General features: G+C 33.8%; 1 protein-coding gene and 1 pseudogene across 1 annotated transcript; both read right to left on the bottom strand.

Annotated features, from left to right (window-relative positions):
* Nucleotides 1–233: 233 nt before the first annotated feature.
* Nucleotides 234–8,129, bottom strand: LOC108808070 (protein VARIATION IN COMPOUND TRIGGERED ROOT growth response-like; annotated as a pseudogene).
* Nucleotides 8,130–8,970: 841 nt separating this feature from the next.
* Nucleotides 8,971–15,340, bottom strand: LOC108835367 (disease resistance protein RPS6-like). Its single transcript, XM_056988027.1, has 7 exons — nt 14,655–15,340; nt 13,442–14,552; nt 13,035–13,337; nt 12,497–12,904; nt 9,915–11,042; nt 9,767–9,818; nt 8,971–9,665 (listed from the first exon to the last, which is right to left on the bottom strand). Exons 1-6 carry the CDS (start codon nt 15,131–15,133, stop codon nt 9,810–9,812), a joined length of 3,438 nt encoding a protein of 1,145 aa, XP_056844007.1. The 5' UTR covers nt 15,134–15,340; the 3' UTR covers nt 8,971–9,665; nt 9,767–9,809.
* Between the last annotated feature and the right edge of the window lie 316 nt (nt 15,341–15,656).

Genomic DNA, 15,656 nt, shown 5'->3' with positions numbered 1-15,656 from the left:
AGAAGCGGCCAGCGGTTGCTGCAAAGAAAGTGAAAGCAAACGCAAAAGGCTCGAAGGAGAGCGGTGGTAAGGGATTTTTAGGGAGCAGAACACCTGAAAGCTTTTCAAAGAAGAAGAAACCAAAGCGGTTTTAGGTGAGGTTTCTTCTTTCAGACATAATGTGAACCTTTTTTCTTCTCCCTTAGCTTTGATACTTGTCGTTTTTTTGTCAAACATAATATAACTCAAGTGTAAGGCTACAGCAACTATCATGTTTTACTTGCAAGTTTAACGGAAAGTTATATTCGTAGAAATCTTTTTAACATACACTTATTTTACACACACAGAGAAATTGGCAAGTGTTTATGAAGTTACACTTGACTTGTTAAGTACAGATTTATAATAAATATTTCAAGGTTCTTATGACTCTGAATCTAAATCGTAAACCAAGAGAAGAAAAAAACACAAAAGGTGTGAGACTCAGGAAAGGCAGAAACAGAGGGGAAATATGAGAATAGTTTAGTTACTCGAGAATCAATACCCTTTGTGGCCTCCTCCAGCTTTCCTGAACACAAGTAACAAACCAAACCGTGTTGGAGCCAAAAAAAGAAACAATACAGTAAGAAAATATCAGCAGATTGTTTGAAAGTATGAAATGTAAACAGGGTTGAAGTAACAGTAAGCTTATGGAACTGAAGCAAACTGTGTCGCAAGACATGTAGGAGTTTTTGATTGTGGCCAGGAGATACCACAGGGGCATATTCAGAAACAATCCAGTGATGAATCATGAATTTTATATAACATAAAGCTTACACTGGAAAAGAACTAAAAAGAGAGAAAATAGAAGTTCATAGCAAAAGCTTACCGCATTCGTTTTCTTGTCTCCATTTTCCAAGTTTTTTTCTTTTCACGAAATCTGCAGGAAAAAAAAAAGAGTCCCAGTAATAGAGATTATGAAAGAGCCTTGAAGAAAAAAAACAAATCTGAGATCTAAAGAGCACTCTGTTGAGTTCTTACCCGCATTCTTTTACTGTTCGGCTCTGTCACTACATCATTGAACAACAGTCTCCTAAGATTCGTATACCCCATTCTTTGTACTCAGAGGGACTATGATTCTTAATATCAAGCTGCAAATCGATATGGGTGTAGTTCATTTGAGCTAGGATATTACTATATCTGCTTAGAGGGATACGATAGCCCAATATTAACATATGACTATCCATCACACGTTCACTCATGAACCATTCTGCGCGGAAGTCTTGTTCCTGATCAAAGGAATCAGAGCTGTTCCAAAATCTGCCTGTTAAACTAGGCTTAGCATCGATTTTTGTCATATTGTCCCAAGTATGCACAATGCAAGCCCTGAATCCGAGGAATGGCTGCGAGAGAGAGCTGGGAAGTAGAGGGGCGGTTAAAGAGAAGGAGGAGGAGGAGGAGGAGGTTACAGTAGTACGGTGAGTAAAATACGAAGGCACTTCTTCTCCTGACAACCTCAGTAGACAATCTGAATATGTTTTCAGAGCTTCTTGATCCAAGTTTAAGCAGTCTGATAACTCAACTCTCCCAAGACGTTTGAGTTTAGAAATGTTTAAGCTTACAAATTTTAGTCTGTTGCATCCATTCATCGATAATAATTCAAGCCAAGAGAATTTTTCAATCCAACAAGGAACCTCTTCAATCCCTGTTTCAGCTTAGATAGAGTCTTTCGATGCTGGTTGAGATATCGGGAAAATTCCTCAACCTTGAGCATCCACTCAGATCAAGATCCCGGAGAGATTGGAGGTTGATTCCGGTGGGAAGAGTCTCAAGATTAATGCATCCCTTCATCTCTAGGTATAGAAGACTAGAGAATTTCTCAATACAGGGAGGAACCTCTTTAATCCCTGTTTCGCTTAGATCGAGCGTTTCGATGCTAGTTGAGATATCAGGAAAAGTCCTCAACCTTGAGCATCCACTGAGATCGACGCGTTTAAGAGATGGGAGGTTGATCCCAGTGGGAAGAGTCTCCAGATTTATGCATCCATTCATGTACATGATTCTAAGCCTGGAGAATTTCTCAATCCAACAAGGAACCTCTTCAATCCCTGTTTCAGCTTAGATAGAGTCTTTCGATGCTGGTTGAGATATCGGGAAAATTCCTCAACCTTGAGCATCCACTCAGATCAAGATCCCGGAGAGATTGGAGGTTGATTCCGGTGGGAAGACTCTCCAGATTTACGCAGTTGGTAATTTTCAAATTCTCCAGCTGATGGAGATTCTGAAATGAACAAGGAAGTTCCACCAAGGTTGGGATATCCGATAGGCGCAAAGACTCCAAAGAGGGTGACAGCATCGCCGTGAGGAGAGTAAGCGGCTGAAGTTCCAAATACAAAAAAAATTATCATCTTCAGCTACTTTCTTTTCTCAGATAATTCTATAAATAAATATACTCTATAGTAACCTCAAAATTTTTAATCACAAATATACAGTTTTCATGGATCAAAAAAAGATGATTAAAATGTTTTGTTTAAAAAGTTTAACTAATATGGATTTGGAGTTTAAATTTAGGGTGTGATTTTGGAAGTGATGTTTTAAAATTAAAAAAAAAATTGTATATTTTTTAAAAAAATTGAATTTGAAAACATATTATTCAAAACTATAAAAAGTTTTATTTCTTAATTATTTTTATTTATTTATTTTCATTTATATATCTAGTGTATAAAGATTTTCTGACTATTTAATGAAATCTATTTTATTCATTTTTTCTCTTTTTATGAAAAAAAACTATATATATATATATATATATATATATATATATATATCTATTTGCAAGAATTACCCTTCTATAAATTAATGGATTTTTATCATTTAGAGGTTTCCCCTTTTAATTAATATTTGATTATTTGCAAGAATTACCCTTCTATAAATTAATGGATTTTTATCATTTAGAGGTTTCCCCTTTTAATTAATATTTGATTAAAATTGTCATATTAATTTCTTAGAAATCAAATCAATATATAAAATTTTCAAAAACTACAACAAAGTGAAAATATCAAAAAGATATATATTCTCTAAAAGGTAAAATTAATTATATTTGACTTTTAGTCTGAGTAATGAATACAACTCAAAATATTACCAATCATAAATTAGTTTTAACCTTTTAGTTTTTCTATTTGAGTTATAGTGTGTTACATCTAAGTCATTTTTTTTGGCAAAATTGTTTCAAATGAGATATTAACATCTACAAAAAATAAGTCATGTATAAAGTCTGGGTTTGTATTTTTTGACTTTCTATTAGTTATCATACAATCAATTTCTTTTTATTTTAACATATTTCATAATTATTAATAAAGTCATAATTGTTTTATTTTGGTCAAAATGTCATAATTGTTTACATTTACTTTTTATTAGCTAGTAAAAATCATTATCAATTTCTTTTTATTTTAACATATTTCATAATTATTAATAAATTCATAATTGTTTTTTTTAGTCAAAAAGTCATAATTTTTTACATTTACTTTTTATTAGCTAGTAAAAATCATTACCAATTTGATACAGCTATATATTTGTTAGTCAAATTTGTTTTTACAAATTTCTCATATACATTTTAGTTATTCAAACAAAACTTTCCTATAAAATTGTTAATATTTTTGGTAATTAACAAGTTATATGCCTAACATTACTTATATATATATATATAGGATTGTGTGTGTGTGTGTCTGTGTGTGTGTGTATTGAGATTTTAATATATTAAATTTTGAAGTAGTGTATTATAGTCTCTCTTTATTAAATTTATAATAAACATCACCAATATTATTATCAAATCATAAATTTAGGAAACACACCTTAGGATAACACTAAAAATGTTTTTTTGTCACAAATATAGTTTCCAAATATCAAAATGACTAAAATATTTTATTAAATATATATATATATATATATATATATTCATATTCTTTGGACTAACTAATCTAGATTTATTAGTGTTTAGAGTTAAATGGTGGGGTTTTGGGATTGATGTTTAAAATTATATAAAAATTAAAAAAAATACTTTATATAAAAAAGTTTGAATTTGAAAACATATAATTCAAAACTATAATTTTATCCTTTTTATATTCTTTTACTTTTTATTTTTGACAAATTTAATAATTTATAACCAGATGATTTTTCCGTGCTCATGCATGGATATGAATATTTATAGAATAAATATATTATAATAATTGATTTATTGTTTATTTTCAATTTTAATTATTTTATATATATATATATATATATATTATAAATATAATTTATCGTAAAATATTATGTTATCTTAAAATTCTTTTTTCGAAGGTTCGAACTCTCCTACTGGTACACAAGAAAGAACATATTAACTGCTAAATCAAAGTAACTTTCGTGTATAAATTTGTAAACACTAACTAATATTTAATTTATAGTTTAATCAAATAAATGTTATCAAATTTTTATTGTTTCAGTTTTATTAAATATATAATTATTCCTTTTCAATTTAACTTTAAAATCATTATTTTATAAATGTAAACTAATTAATATTAATTTAAATATTTAACTTATAGTATTATTAAAAATTGAAATTAAAAATTTAAATGTTGTAAAAAATTAGAATTTTATGTTGTTTTGCCTTTAAGATCAACGACAAGCGACCTTTTTGATAAATTCAGTAAAATTTAAAATTTGAAAGTACTGCATAAACTCTCAAAATCGTGTTTATATATATTGACCGTTAAAGATATTAATCATCTGTTAATTTATCAAAATGACGTCATTTTGGATAAATTCTGTAAATTAAAAATTAATATATAAACATGATTTTGATAGTTTATGTAGTTCTTTTAAATTTTACAAAATTTTACAAAACAATATCATTTGATAAATTAATTGTTGAATAACACATTTGACAATCAATATATAAAGCACAATTTGAAATATGTAGTATGAAATATAAGTTTTCATGTAGTATTTTTGAATTTTTGTTTAATTCAGTATAAAATATGTATTATTATAAAACCGGGAAGGAAAATGCACAACGTTTAAAGTTCATGTAGTATTTTTGAGTTTTTATGTAGTTCGGTATGAAATACGCAATACTAAAAAATTTGGAAATAAATAGACATGACGGATAAAGTTCATGTTTAAATAGACATTTTTCCCATGCAGCTAAAATATTATTTATTTTTCTGTATTTGCAATTCGATCCTAAAGGATTTGGATAAGCCTAAACTTACTAACTTTGACTTAGCCTTTCACCTATATCTATACTGAAGAAAAAAAGTTGGAGAAAGCGTCGAGTTTGAAATTGCATATATACCTGCACTCTTTCCCACAGTTTCTTACTCTTTAGGTTTTGCATGTTAAGATAACTGAGTTTCTTCAGATGCAAATTTGAAGGGAATTCTTCTATGCCTGTACCGTCTACACTGAGATTCAAGATGTTGGTTGAGATTTGAGGAAAAGTCCTCAACCGTGAGCATCCACAGAGATTTAGCACTTCGAGAGATTTTAGGATAATACCAGTTGGAATAGTCTCCAGATTTCGACAGTTCATCATGTTTAATTCCTTCAGTTTGTTGGGATGTGGAATAGAGGAAGGAAACTTCACCAAACTATAGCAATCCCAAAGATTTAGTGTCTCCAGATTGGTGGCCTTTGAAAGATCTGGCATTTCTATCAAGTCGTGAGAAAATCTCAAATATCCATCACCTTGAGACATGGAAGTGCCTGTACTCAACAAAACAAAAAGGACAAAACAGAGCTCAGTAGAACATGATTGTCATCCAAAAAATTAAAATAAAGACTATTAACACTGAGAACCTAACAATTGTTCTCGAAACTTACCACAACTCCTTTCCACAGATTCTCGAGCTTGCTATTCTGCATTTTTAGTTTGACTAGGTTTTCAGGACGAAACTTAGAAGGCAGGCATCTCATTGGATATTCATACCAATCCAATATTTTCAGTTTGGGTATATGCAAATTCTTTGTATCAAATCAACAAGACGAGTAAATTTTTAGGAAACGGAGATTACGCATTCCTCTGAAGGCATTCTCATGTAAATACAACTCATCAACCTCACCAGTACCCAATGATATACTTAGCACCTTTTCAGTACCCTGAAAATTATAAAATATCTCAATAAGAATTATAACCAAAAATCTTAAACGAATATATGAGAAAACTTACAATGCCTTTACTGAGTACATCACATATATCTTGTGAATCCTCCAGAAATTCCCGGTTTTTAGGCTTCTCAAGGCGATTAACTTTTTTACCTATCTCTTGTAGCAAACGGTGCATCTTCACAGAACCCCATGAACTTATATGAATGAGGGACTTATCAGCTAGGTTTTCCATCCCAACATTAACACCCAAGCCACTATCTGCGAGCAACAACTTCATGTATGCGACTTTTTCACCATTGAAAAGGCAAGCGATATAGCGAAATATTCTTTTGTCTTCATCGCTACTTAATCCATCATAGCTGACTTTCAATGTTCTCTCGATTTTTTCATCTATACCAGTCGGAAGTGTTGGCAACAAATCTACCCAGTACTCCTTGTCCCTCCCTCGTAGAGATGAACCTAAAACACTAAGACCTAAAGGAAGACTACCTGCAAGAATTGCCATTTTAACTACAAGCTCCTCAAAACCTTCAGGTGGAGACTTTTTCCTGAAAGCAGATCGACAAAACATCTCAACAGCTAGCTTTTGAGATGGGAGACAGACCTCGTAAATGTGATCAATCCCATGGGCCCTCAGAAAATGCTTATCATTTGTAACCAGAATGATTCTGCTCCCACTTCCAAACCGTTGAGTTTGACCAACCAAGGAATCTAGCACAACTTGATCATCCAAATCATCAATACAAATAAGAAGTCTATGGTGTTTTAGCCTTTCTGCTAATTCACCTAATTGACTTATCTCTATGTCCTTTCTCCCTAGAATTTTCGAAAGGAATCTCGATTGTAGATGCAACTTCATGTTGTAGTCGCCCGAATTAGCTCTGCTGAATACGTCAATACTATTAGATACAAAAGCCCTGTCTATGAAAATGCTACCTTCAAAGCGTGGAGAAAGTCGGTTGAACAGAACTCTTGCAATCGTAGTCTTGCCAATCCCTGAGGAACCCCATAAACCTACCATCCTCACTTCCTTCGCTTCCAACTGCAACAATACACTCAGATCTGCGATATGATCTTCGATGCCGACAAAGTCCTCATAATCCTTCGATGGAGTTAAATCTAGTTTCTTCGAAACATCATTGGCAATTTCTTCAATAAGTTTTGCTTCGTTACCCCTATCAACAAGAAATATAATTTCAGACAAATGTAATATTAGGATAATTATGAAGTTTATATGATACGTTTGTATATATAGATAAGTTTGAGTTCATGTTTATCTCCTACTTTGAAGGAAACTCTTGTCAGTGACAAAAAAAAAAAAAAAAAGAAAAGAAGGAAACTCTTGTTGTATAAATACCATTGTAAAGGATGATTGAAATAACACAGAAACGTTCTTGATATTTTGACATGTAACATCACTTATTTAAGAATCAAGAGATATAGCAACAAAAAAAAAAGAATGGTTCATAAAACCGTACCAGTTTACAGAATGGAATCCGGTGATATTAGCTACATCGGTCAAAGCTCTCCTCCATTGTATTTTCACCTCCTCCGTTTCGTTGTGGCATGTTTGTTCAAAGTTCTTTCCAAAATCACCAGTTTGTTTCCTGACATGGGAAGGATCCAAACGGTAGAAAACAGGTATTACCATTTGACCACACTCTTCCCTGCTCTTTACGATCTCCAGCAACTCATTAAGACACCAGCTTGAAGATGCGTAGTTTTCAGAGAAGATAACCACGGCGATCCTCGAATCTTTAATGGCTAGTTTAAGCTCGGGATCCAGTGATCGGCTTCTCTGGATCTCGTTGTCTTTGAAAGAAATGATCAGTTTCCGGTCAAGCTCCTTTAGAAAGTGGCTGAGGAAAGTAATACGGACGTCTTCCCCACTGAAGCTCGGGAAAACATCATACAAACAAATGCGAGAAGAGGAAGAAGAACCTAGTGAGAGAGCCATAGAGACAGAGGGAGTGAGAGAGAAGCAAAATAATTCGAAAGAAAAAGAAGGACTTGGTGATTGATCTTCTGAAGAGTGTTACGTACGACAATATAACTTAGCAGATTGGAGTGTAGCCAGGGGCGGATCCATGATAGTTTTTAGCATGGGGCACGTAACTATTTTCTTATAACCAAAAGTTTATATATGTACCTAAAGAAACGTACACTAGTTACAATGGATCCTCCCCTGAGTGTAGCGCAACTTGACGGAAGTTCCCTACTTGTTGACTTAGTTACGTCCACACACATATGTTTCTCTTTATCCTTTACATTATTATCTCTCTACTGTTTTCAGTATTAACTTTTGTTGGCAGTAAGTCTTGGACTTTTCTCCTCTTTAACATTTGTTAATGTATGTTTACTAATGTGTTTCCTTACTATGCTCAAAGACTCGAGAGAGGATTTTGATAGCAAGCTTAAACAAAAGAGAAGTTGATGCTCACAGAGCTTACTGAGACCAAATGAAATATAGCTCAAATAGAGCTTTATTATGCAAAGCAAGTAAAGAAAGAAAGAAAGCTTTAGTTTTGTCACCAAGAACAAAAGATGTCGAACTGAATTTATGGCAGCCAAAGTTGTCTTCCCTCACTTAAACTTTACAAGTTGAGTTTACCGTAAATACACATGAGAGGAGATATTGGGCTTTGCTTGCTTCTTGCTAATATTAGGCTTGAGCATGGCTTTTCCCTTGCAGGTTGATGGAGTTGTAATATCACATTAGATAAACTCACGAGTATGCTGTGAACCTACGACATGTCTACAAGAATAACAAAGATAATCTGTTTTTTGAGCGAAATTTGAGACATGATAAATCAATAAAATCAAAATTTGGAGATGGTAAATCATATGCCTATCTCGGGTTTAAGCTGGCTTGAATAAGAATTTAAAAACAATAACTTTTGGCTCAGAATATGCAAAGGTATTGAGTCAAGCATAGAAGTTCATGTAAAGTAGTATTAAAACAAGAATCAACCACTCGCAGATTATCGAAACGAAAATTCGGATCAAAATGGAGTTTCTTCGTCTATGTTCATCAGTCTGATGTTGGTTGAGATTTCGGGAAAAGTCGTCAACCGTGAGCAATAGCTTTTCGAGAGATTTGAGGCTAATGCCAATTGGAACACTCTCCATATTTCTACTTGTCACGCTTGGAACATCAAGAAGCTTGCGGTTTATGTTGGACCAGGCCAGCGCCACCATGTTCTTGTGCTTGGGCACGTGTACCAAAAGAGATGAGGTGAAAGAATATTATCCGTCAGAACGTTCAGTCACTCTTCCATACGCTAAAAAAGGAAGTTAAATAATAAACTATGTAATTGTAAATGCAAAATAAACCAATACCAATAGGATATTTTTTTTTTAGGGCTTTTTTAGTTTCACTCGTCTTTCTGGCTACGCAACCTAGCAAGCCTGTTGGTAACCACGATGTCTAGCCGAGAAGCTCTCTCGTTTTCCTCCTCTTTGTCGAAACTTTGTGAACAATCTCCGCACAGTGAACTAAACCCCAAAAAATCATGGTATGTTTGAGATTCTGTCAACTCGCTCTTTGAAAGGTCCAAATCCATGACCACCTGTCAAATATTCCCAGTAATAGAAATTATGAAAGAGCCTTGAAGAAAGCTTATCAAACTGAAGCAAACTGTGTCACAAGATGTTCATAGCAGAAGCGTACCGCATTCGTTTTCCTGTCTCCCTATTCTAAGTTTTTTTTTTTTTCACGAAGTCTGCAGAAAACAAAAGAGTCCCAGTAATAGAAATTGAGAAAGAGCCTTGAAGAAAAAAATCTGAGACATAAAAGGAGCAATCTGTTGAGTTCTTACACGCATTCGTTTACTTCTTGCCTCTGTCACTTCATCTTCGCCTGCACATTCTTCACCTTCCCCGACCTCATTAATCATATTGCTTTCATTGGCTTCAAAAACATGTGGTAGAATGTCTGGATTACCAAGTCGGTTGTCTGCCGCTGAAAAATCCTCTTCTATGATTCTTATACCCCATTCTTTTATGTCAATAAGACTACCAAAAGAATCCTTGATATCAATCTCCATGTCAGAAGAACCATTGAAATGAATCTCCAAATCCACGTGATCGAAGTTCATTTCTAGAGGGATATGAGACATCTGGCAGTCCAATATAAACAGACAACTATCCTTCTTATATAAAAAAATCGTATAATCCTCGGTGTCTGCGCAGAAGTATTGTGCCTGATCATAGGAATCAGAGCTGTTCCAAAAACTGCCTGTGAATCTACACTCAGCATCGATTTCTGACATGTTGTCGTTAAACACAATGCAAACCCTGAACCTGAGAAATGGCTGAGAGAGAGAAGTAGGAAGTAGAGGGATGGAAAGAGAGAAGGTTCCAGTAGTACGGTGAGTAAAATATGAAGGCACTTCTTCTCCTGACAACCTCAGTTGACTCTGAAAATATGTTTTCTGTTGAAATAGAGCTTCTTGGTCCAAGTTGGAGCAGTTAGTGAAATCCAAATAGATGTTGTCTCTTCTTGGACTATCACTCCAGCCAACTCCAGTCAATGCCTTGCAGTGTGAAAAGTTCACGTAAAGACCATGCTCATGTTTACAAAAGTTTAGGTATACATATCCTAAATTGTTGCATCCATCCATCTCTAGGCTTTCAAGCCTGTAGAATGTCTTGATCCACAAAGGAATCTCTTCAATCCCTGTTTCGCTTAGACAGAGCTTTGTTAAGTTGGTAGAGATACCCGGAAAAGTCTTCAACCGTGAGCATCCACTGAGATCAAGGTGATATAGATATTTGAGGTCAATTCCGGTGGGAAGAGTCTCCAGATTCACGCAGTTCCTAATTTTCAATCTTTGCAGTTGATAGAGATTCTGAAATGAAGAAGGAAGCTCCACCAAAGTTGAGATATCCGATAGATACAGACTCTCCAAAGAGGGAGACAGCATCGCCACGATCGAAGTAAGGGGCTGAACCAAATACACAAAATATCATCTCTCCTATAATACAATAGATGGGGGGGGGGGGGGGACTCTAATCACAAATTCAAATTCTAAACTCTAAACTCAAATGCTAATGTATTATTGATTAAATGTATTTTAAAAAAAATAAGAGCTAATCAAGCAATTTTCTATATAAATTAGTGGGTTTTGATAATTAAGATTTTAGAGTTTCTCAGTTTAGATTACTATTTGATTAATTGTCATTTTAAGTTCTTAGATATCAAATCTGTATATGTAAAAATAAAAACTACTCCAAAGTGAAAAATAAAACAAAACCTCAATCCCATATATATCAAAAGAGAAACATTTAAAAAGTTATAACCTGAAGTTTATAATAATTAAAAAACGCTCTGATAAGTTGTTACGTAATTAGAATGCTAATTTTGCTTACGTGTAGGTTTAAAAATCAATTGAGAATTTTTTAGTTCAAAATTAAATTGCTAGGTAATAATTCCTTATATAACTCAAACATATTACCAGTTATAAACTAGTTTTAAGCTTTTAACTATTCATTTGGCTTGACAATGGCATGTGAGTACCCGTTTGTGTTCGTATATAATATTTTAGATTTTTGAAATTTTGAGCTTACATTCTTAGGTTCTATTCTAATATTTTACCAGTACATATCAGGTTAGGATAATAACATTTCGGGTTTAATTCAGATTTAATGATTTCTAAAACTCATAAAATAACAATATAACATTCAAATTCGGATTATACCAATTTGGTCTGGACATATCCAAAGTAAAAAATAAAATCTAAAAAAAACATGAGGGAAAACACAAGTGAATACAAATTATTCCAACAAACATGAGACTCATAATATAAAGATAAAATATAAAATCAAGTAATAAAACAAATATCGTTTGTAAACAATATGCATTACCTTACATATAGAGTATACTTGTTATTTCAACGAGCTAATTATGAAGTACTTATTTATAATTGAAATTAATGTATTTATTTAAATTTTAATATTTGGTCTTATTATTATATCAAAATAGAACATTGAATAGAGTATTTGAAATACTTATATATGTTTCAAATATTTATAGTGACTATTAATTTTGAATTTTTGAGTTATCCATTCGGATTCGATTAATATATTTCGGGTTTAGATATGTTTTGTATCATTCTACGAAATCCATTTGATTATTCTTACATTTCGGATTGAAAATGGATCAAGTTTTTGGTCCGAGTTTGTTTCCAATTTCGGATTCTGGATTTTTTGCCTCACCCTAGCCGTGGGTAATAATATTACTTCTTTCTTCTGTATTTTTAATTCGATCCAATTTTTGGATAAGCTTGAACTAATTAACTTTGTAAACCAAATCACTTAGCTTTACACATATATCAATACTGTAAAAAAAAAGAGGAAAAAGAAGTTGGAGAAAAGCGTAAGTTTGAAACAGCATACATACCTGCACTCTTTCCCATAGTTTCTTACTCTTTAGTTTTGTCATGCTAAGACAATAGATATTCTCCAGATTCAAATTTGAAGGTAATTCTTCAATGGATGTTTTGTCTATAGTGAGATGTAAGATGTTGGTTGAGATTTGGGGAAAAGTCCTCAACCTTGAGCATCCACCAAGAAACAGCTGTTCGACAGATTTGAGGCTAATGCCAATTGGAATAGTCTCTAGATTTTGACAACATATCATGTCTAATTTCTTCAGTTTGTTGGGATGTGGGATAGAGGAAGGAAGCTTCACCAAACTATAGCAATTCTTAAGAGTTAATGTCTCCAGATTGGTGGCCTTTGAAAGATCTGGCATTTCTATCAGGTGGTAAGAATACCTCAAATCCATTTCCTTGAGACATGGAAGCGACTGTACTCAACAAAACAAAAAATGACAAAAACTTAGCTCAGTAGAACATGGTTGTCATCCAAAAAATAAAACAACGATTATAATCTCACTATTAGTGATACCATAAAAATTATGTATTCTCAAAACTTACCACAACTCCTTCCCACAGCTTCTCAAGCTTGCTATACCTCATTTCGAACTTGACGAGGTTTTCAGGACGAAACTTAGAAGGCATACATCTCATTCGATAATTATCCCAACGCAATAGTTTCAGTTTGGGAGGAAAATAGTCGAAGTTCTCGGGTAACTGGCATTTAACTTCTCTGTACAATCCCAATTTCGAGTAAATTTTTAGGAAACGCAGATTACGCATCCCTGTGAAGGCATTCTCATGTATATGCAACTCATCAATCTCATCAAGATCCAATAATATTCCTATAACGTTTTGAGTACCCTGAAAATTGTATAATATCAACAAGGAAGATTAAAAATTATCAACGCTTACTATTGTTTGTGCAAAAATAGGTGAAAAGAGCAGAAATATATGAAATAACTTACAATGCCTTCACTGAGTACATCACAGGTATCTTGTGAATCCACAAGAAATTCTCGTTTTTCAGGCTTCTCAAGGCGAACAACTTTTTTACCCATCTCTTGTAGCAAACAGTGCATTTCCACATGACCCTCTCTTACATGAATGAGTGACCTATCAGCTAGGTTTTTAAGCCCTAAATTAACACTCATGTCACTTTCTCCGAGCAACAACTTCATGTTTGTAACTTGTGCACCATTGAAAAAGCATGCGATATAGCGAAATATTTTTTTATCTTCTTCGCTACGTAATTCATCGTAGCTGACTCTCAATGTTTGTTCAATTTTCTCATCTATACCATTCTGAAGCCTTGACAACAAATCCATCCAGTACTCCTTGTCCCTCCCCCGTAGAGATGAACCCAAAACACTAAGACCTAAAGGAAGTCTACCCGCAAGTTGTGCAACTTTAAATACAAGCTCTTTAAAATCTTCAGGTGCAGTGGTTTTCTTGAAAGCAGATCGACATAACATTTCTCGAGCGAGGTCTTCAGATGGGAGACATACCTCGTAAATGTGATCAACCCCATGGCCCCTTAGGAAATGCTTGTCATTTGTAACCAGAATGATTCTGCTCCCACTTCCAAACCATTGAGGTTGACCTACCAATGCATCTAGCACCACTTGATCATCCAAATCATCAATGAAGATAAGAACTTTATGGTGCTTCAGCCTCTCCCAAATTGCACTCAAGTGATTTATCTTTATGTCTCCTTTACCTAAGATCTTTGATAGGAAATGTCCTTGCAAATGCAACTTCATATTGTAGTCGTCTGGGTTGGCTTTACTATAAATTTCCATACTCTTAGATAAGAAAGCCCTGTCTATGAAAATGCTACTTTGAAAGTGTCGAGAAAATCGTTGGAAAAGAACTCTAGCAATAGTAGTCTTGCCAACCCCAGAAGAACCCCATAAACCAACCATCCTTACTTGCTCATCTTCCAACTGCAACAACACACTCAGTTTTGCGATATGATATTCTATGCCGACAAAGTCCTCAGAATCCTTTGATGAAGTTAAAAGTAGTTTATCCAAAACATCACTGACAATTTCTTCAATCATTTTTGCTTCGTTATCCCTAACAACAAGAAAGATATTTTCACAATCGAGCAATGAGAAATATAATTTCATTCACATGTAACAACCTTTATTCAGGATTGAATGATTCATAAAACCATACCAGTTTACTGAATGATACCCAAGGGTATTAGCTACATCTGTCAAAGCTCTCCTCCATTGAATTATCCCTTCCTCTGTTTCGTCCTGGCATGTTTCTTCAAAGATCTGTCCAAATTCACCAGTTTGTTTCCTCACATGGGAAGCACCTAAACCGTAGAAAACAGGTATCACCATTTGACCGCACTCTTCCCTGCACTTGACGATCTCCAGCAACTCATTTAGACACCATCTTGAAGATGCGTAGTTTTTGGAGATAATAACCACTGCGATCCTTGAATCTCTAATGGCTTGTTTAAGCTTAGGATCCAGTGATTGGCTTCTCTGGATCTCACTGTCTTTGAAAGCAATGATCAGTTTCCGGTCAAGCTCCTTTAGAAAGTGGCTGAGGAAAGTAACACGGACGTCTTCCCCACTGAAGCTTGGGAATACATCGTACAACCATGTGCGAGAAGAGGAAGAAGATGATGATGAGAGAGCCATAGAGACAGAGAGGCTTGGTCGTAATCCTCCGAAGAAAAAATCAAAGGAGAGAGTTTATGAGTAGCAATATATCTCATCAGAACTTTTCAGACTATGCAACTTGAATTACGTTTTCTATTTCTTGACTTAATTAAATAAGGAGAACGACTTGGTGACTGATCTTCCGAAGAAACAATCAAAGGATAGCAGAGTTTTCTAATGCAACTTGAAGTTTTCTATTTTCTTGACTAATAATATAAAGAGAACTATAGCTTCATCTGTGCGTCCATTAGTTTAAAAAAAAAAAAATTATGTTCATTTTTATGCTCCTACACATCAAAATCGTACTCATATAGACTTGAAAAGATCCGATTTGAATCTCACCATAAAATTTATAATGCCCAAACAAAATTTAATTTCAAAACTCAAGAACACTCGATACCTAAGAAATTGATCCATACCTAACATATATTTGAATTTTCATACTTAACTGATTATGTAAACAAATAAAAATTTATTTGTTAACAGGTTTGAATTTTAGAAT

Source organism: Raphanus sativus, chromosome 6 (assembly GCF_000801105.2).
Source record: "Raphanus sativus cultivar WK10039 chromosome 6, ASM80110v3, whole genome shotgun sequence".
NCBI lineage: Eukaryota > Viridiplantae > Streptophyta > Magnoliopsida > Brassicales > Brassicaceae > Raphanus > Raphanus sativus.
The sequence above is the reverse complement of the archived record's forward strand: the minus strand, read 5'-3'. Positions and strand labels throughout refer to the sequence as shown.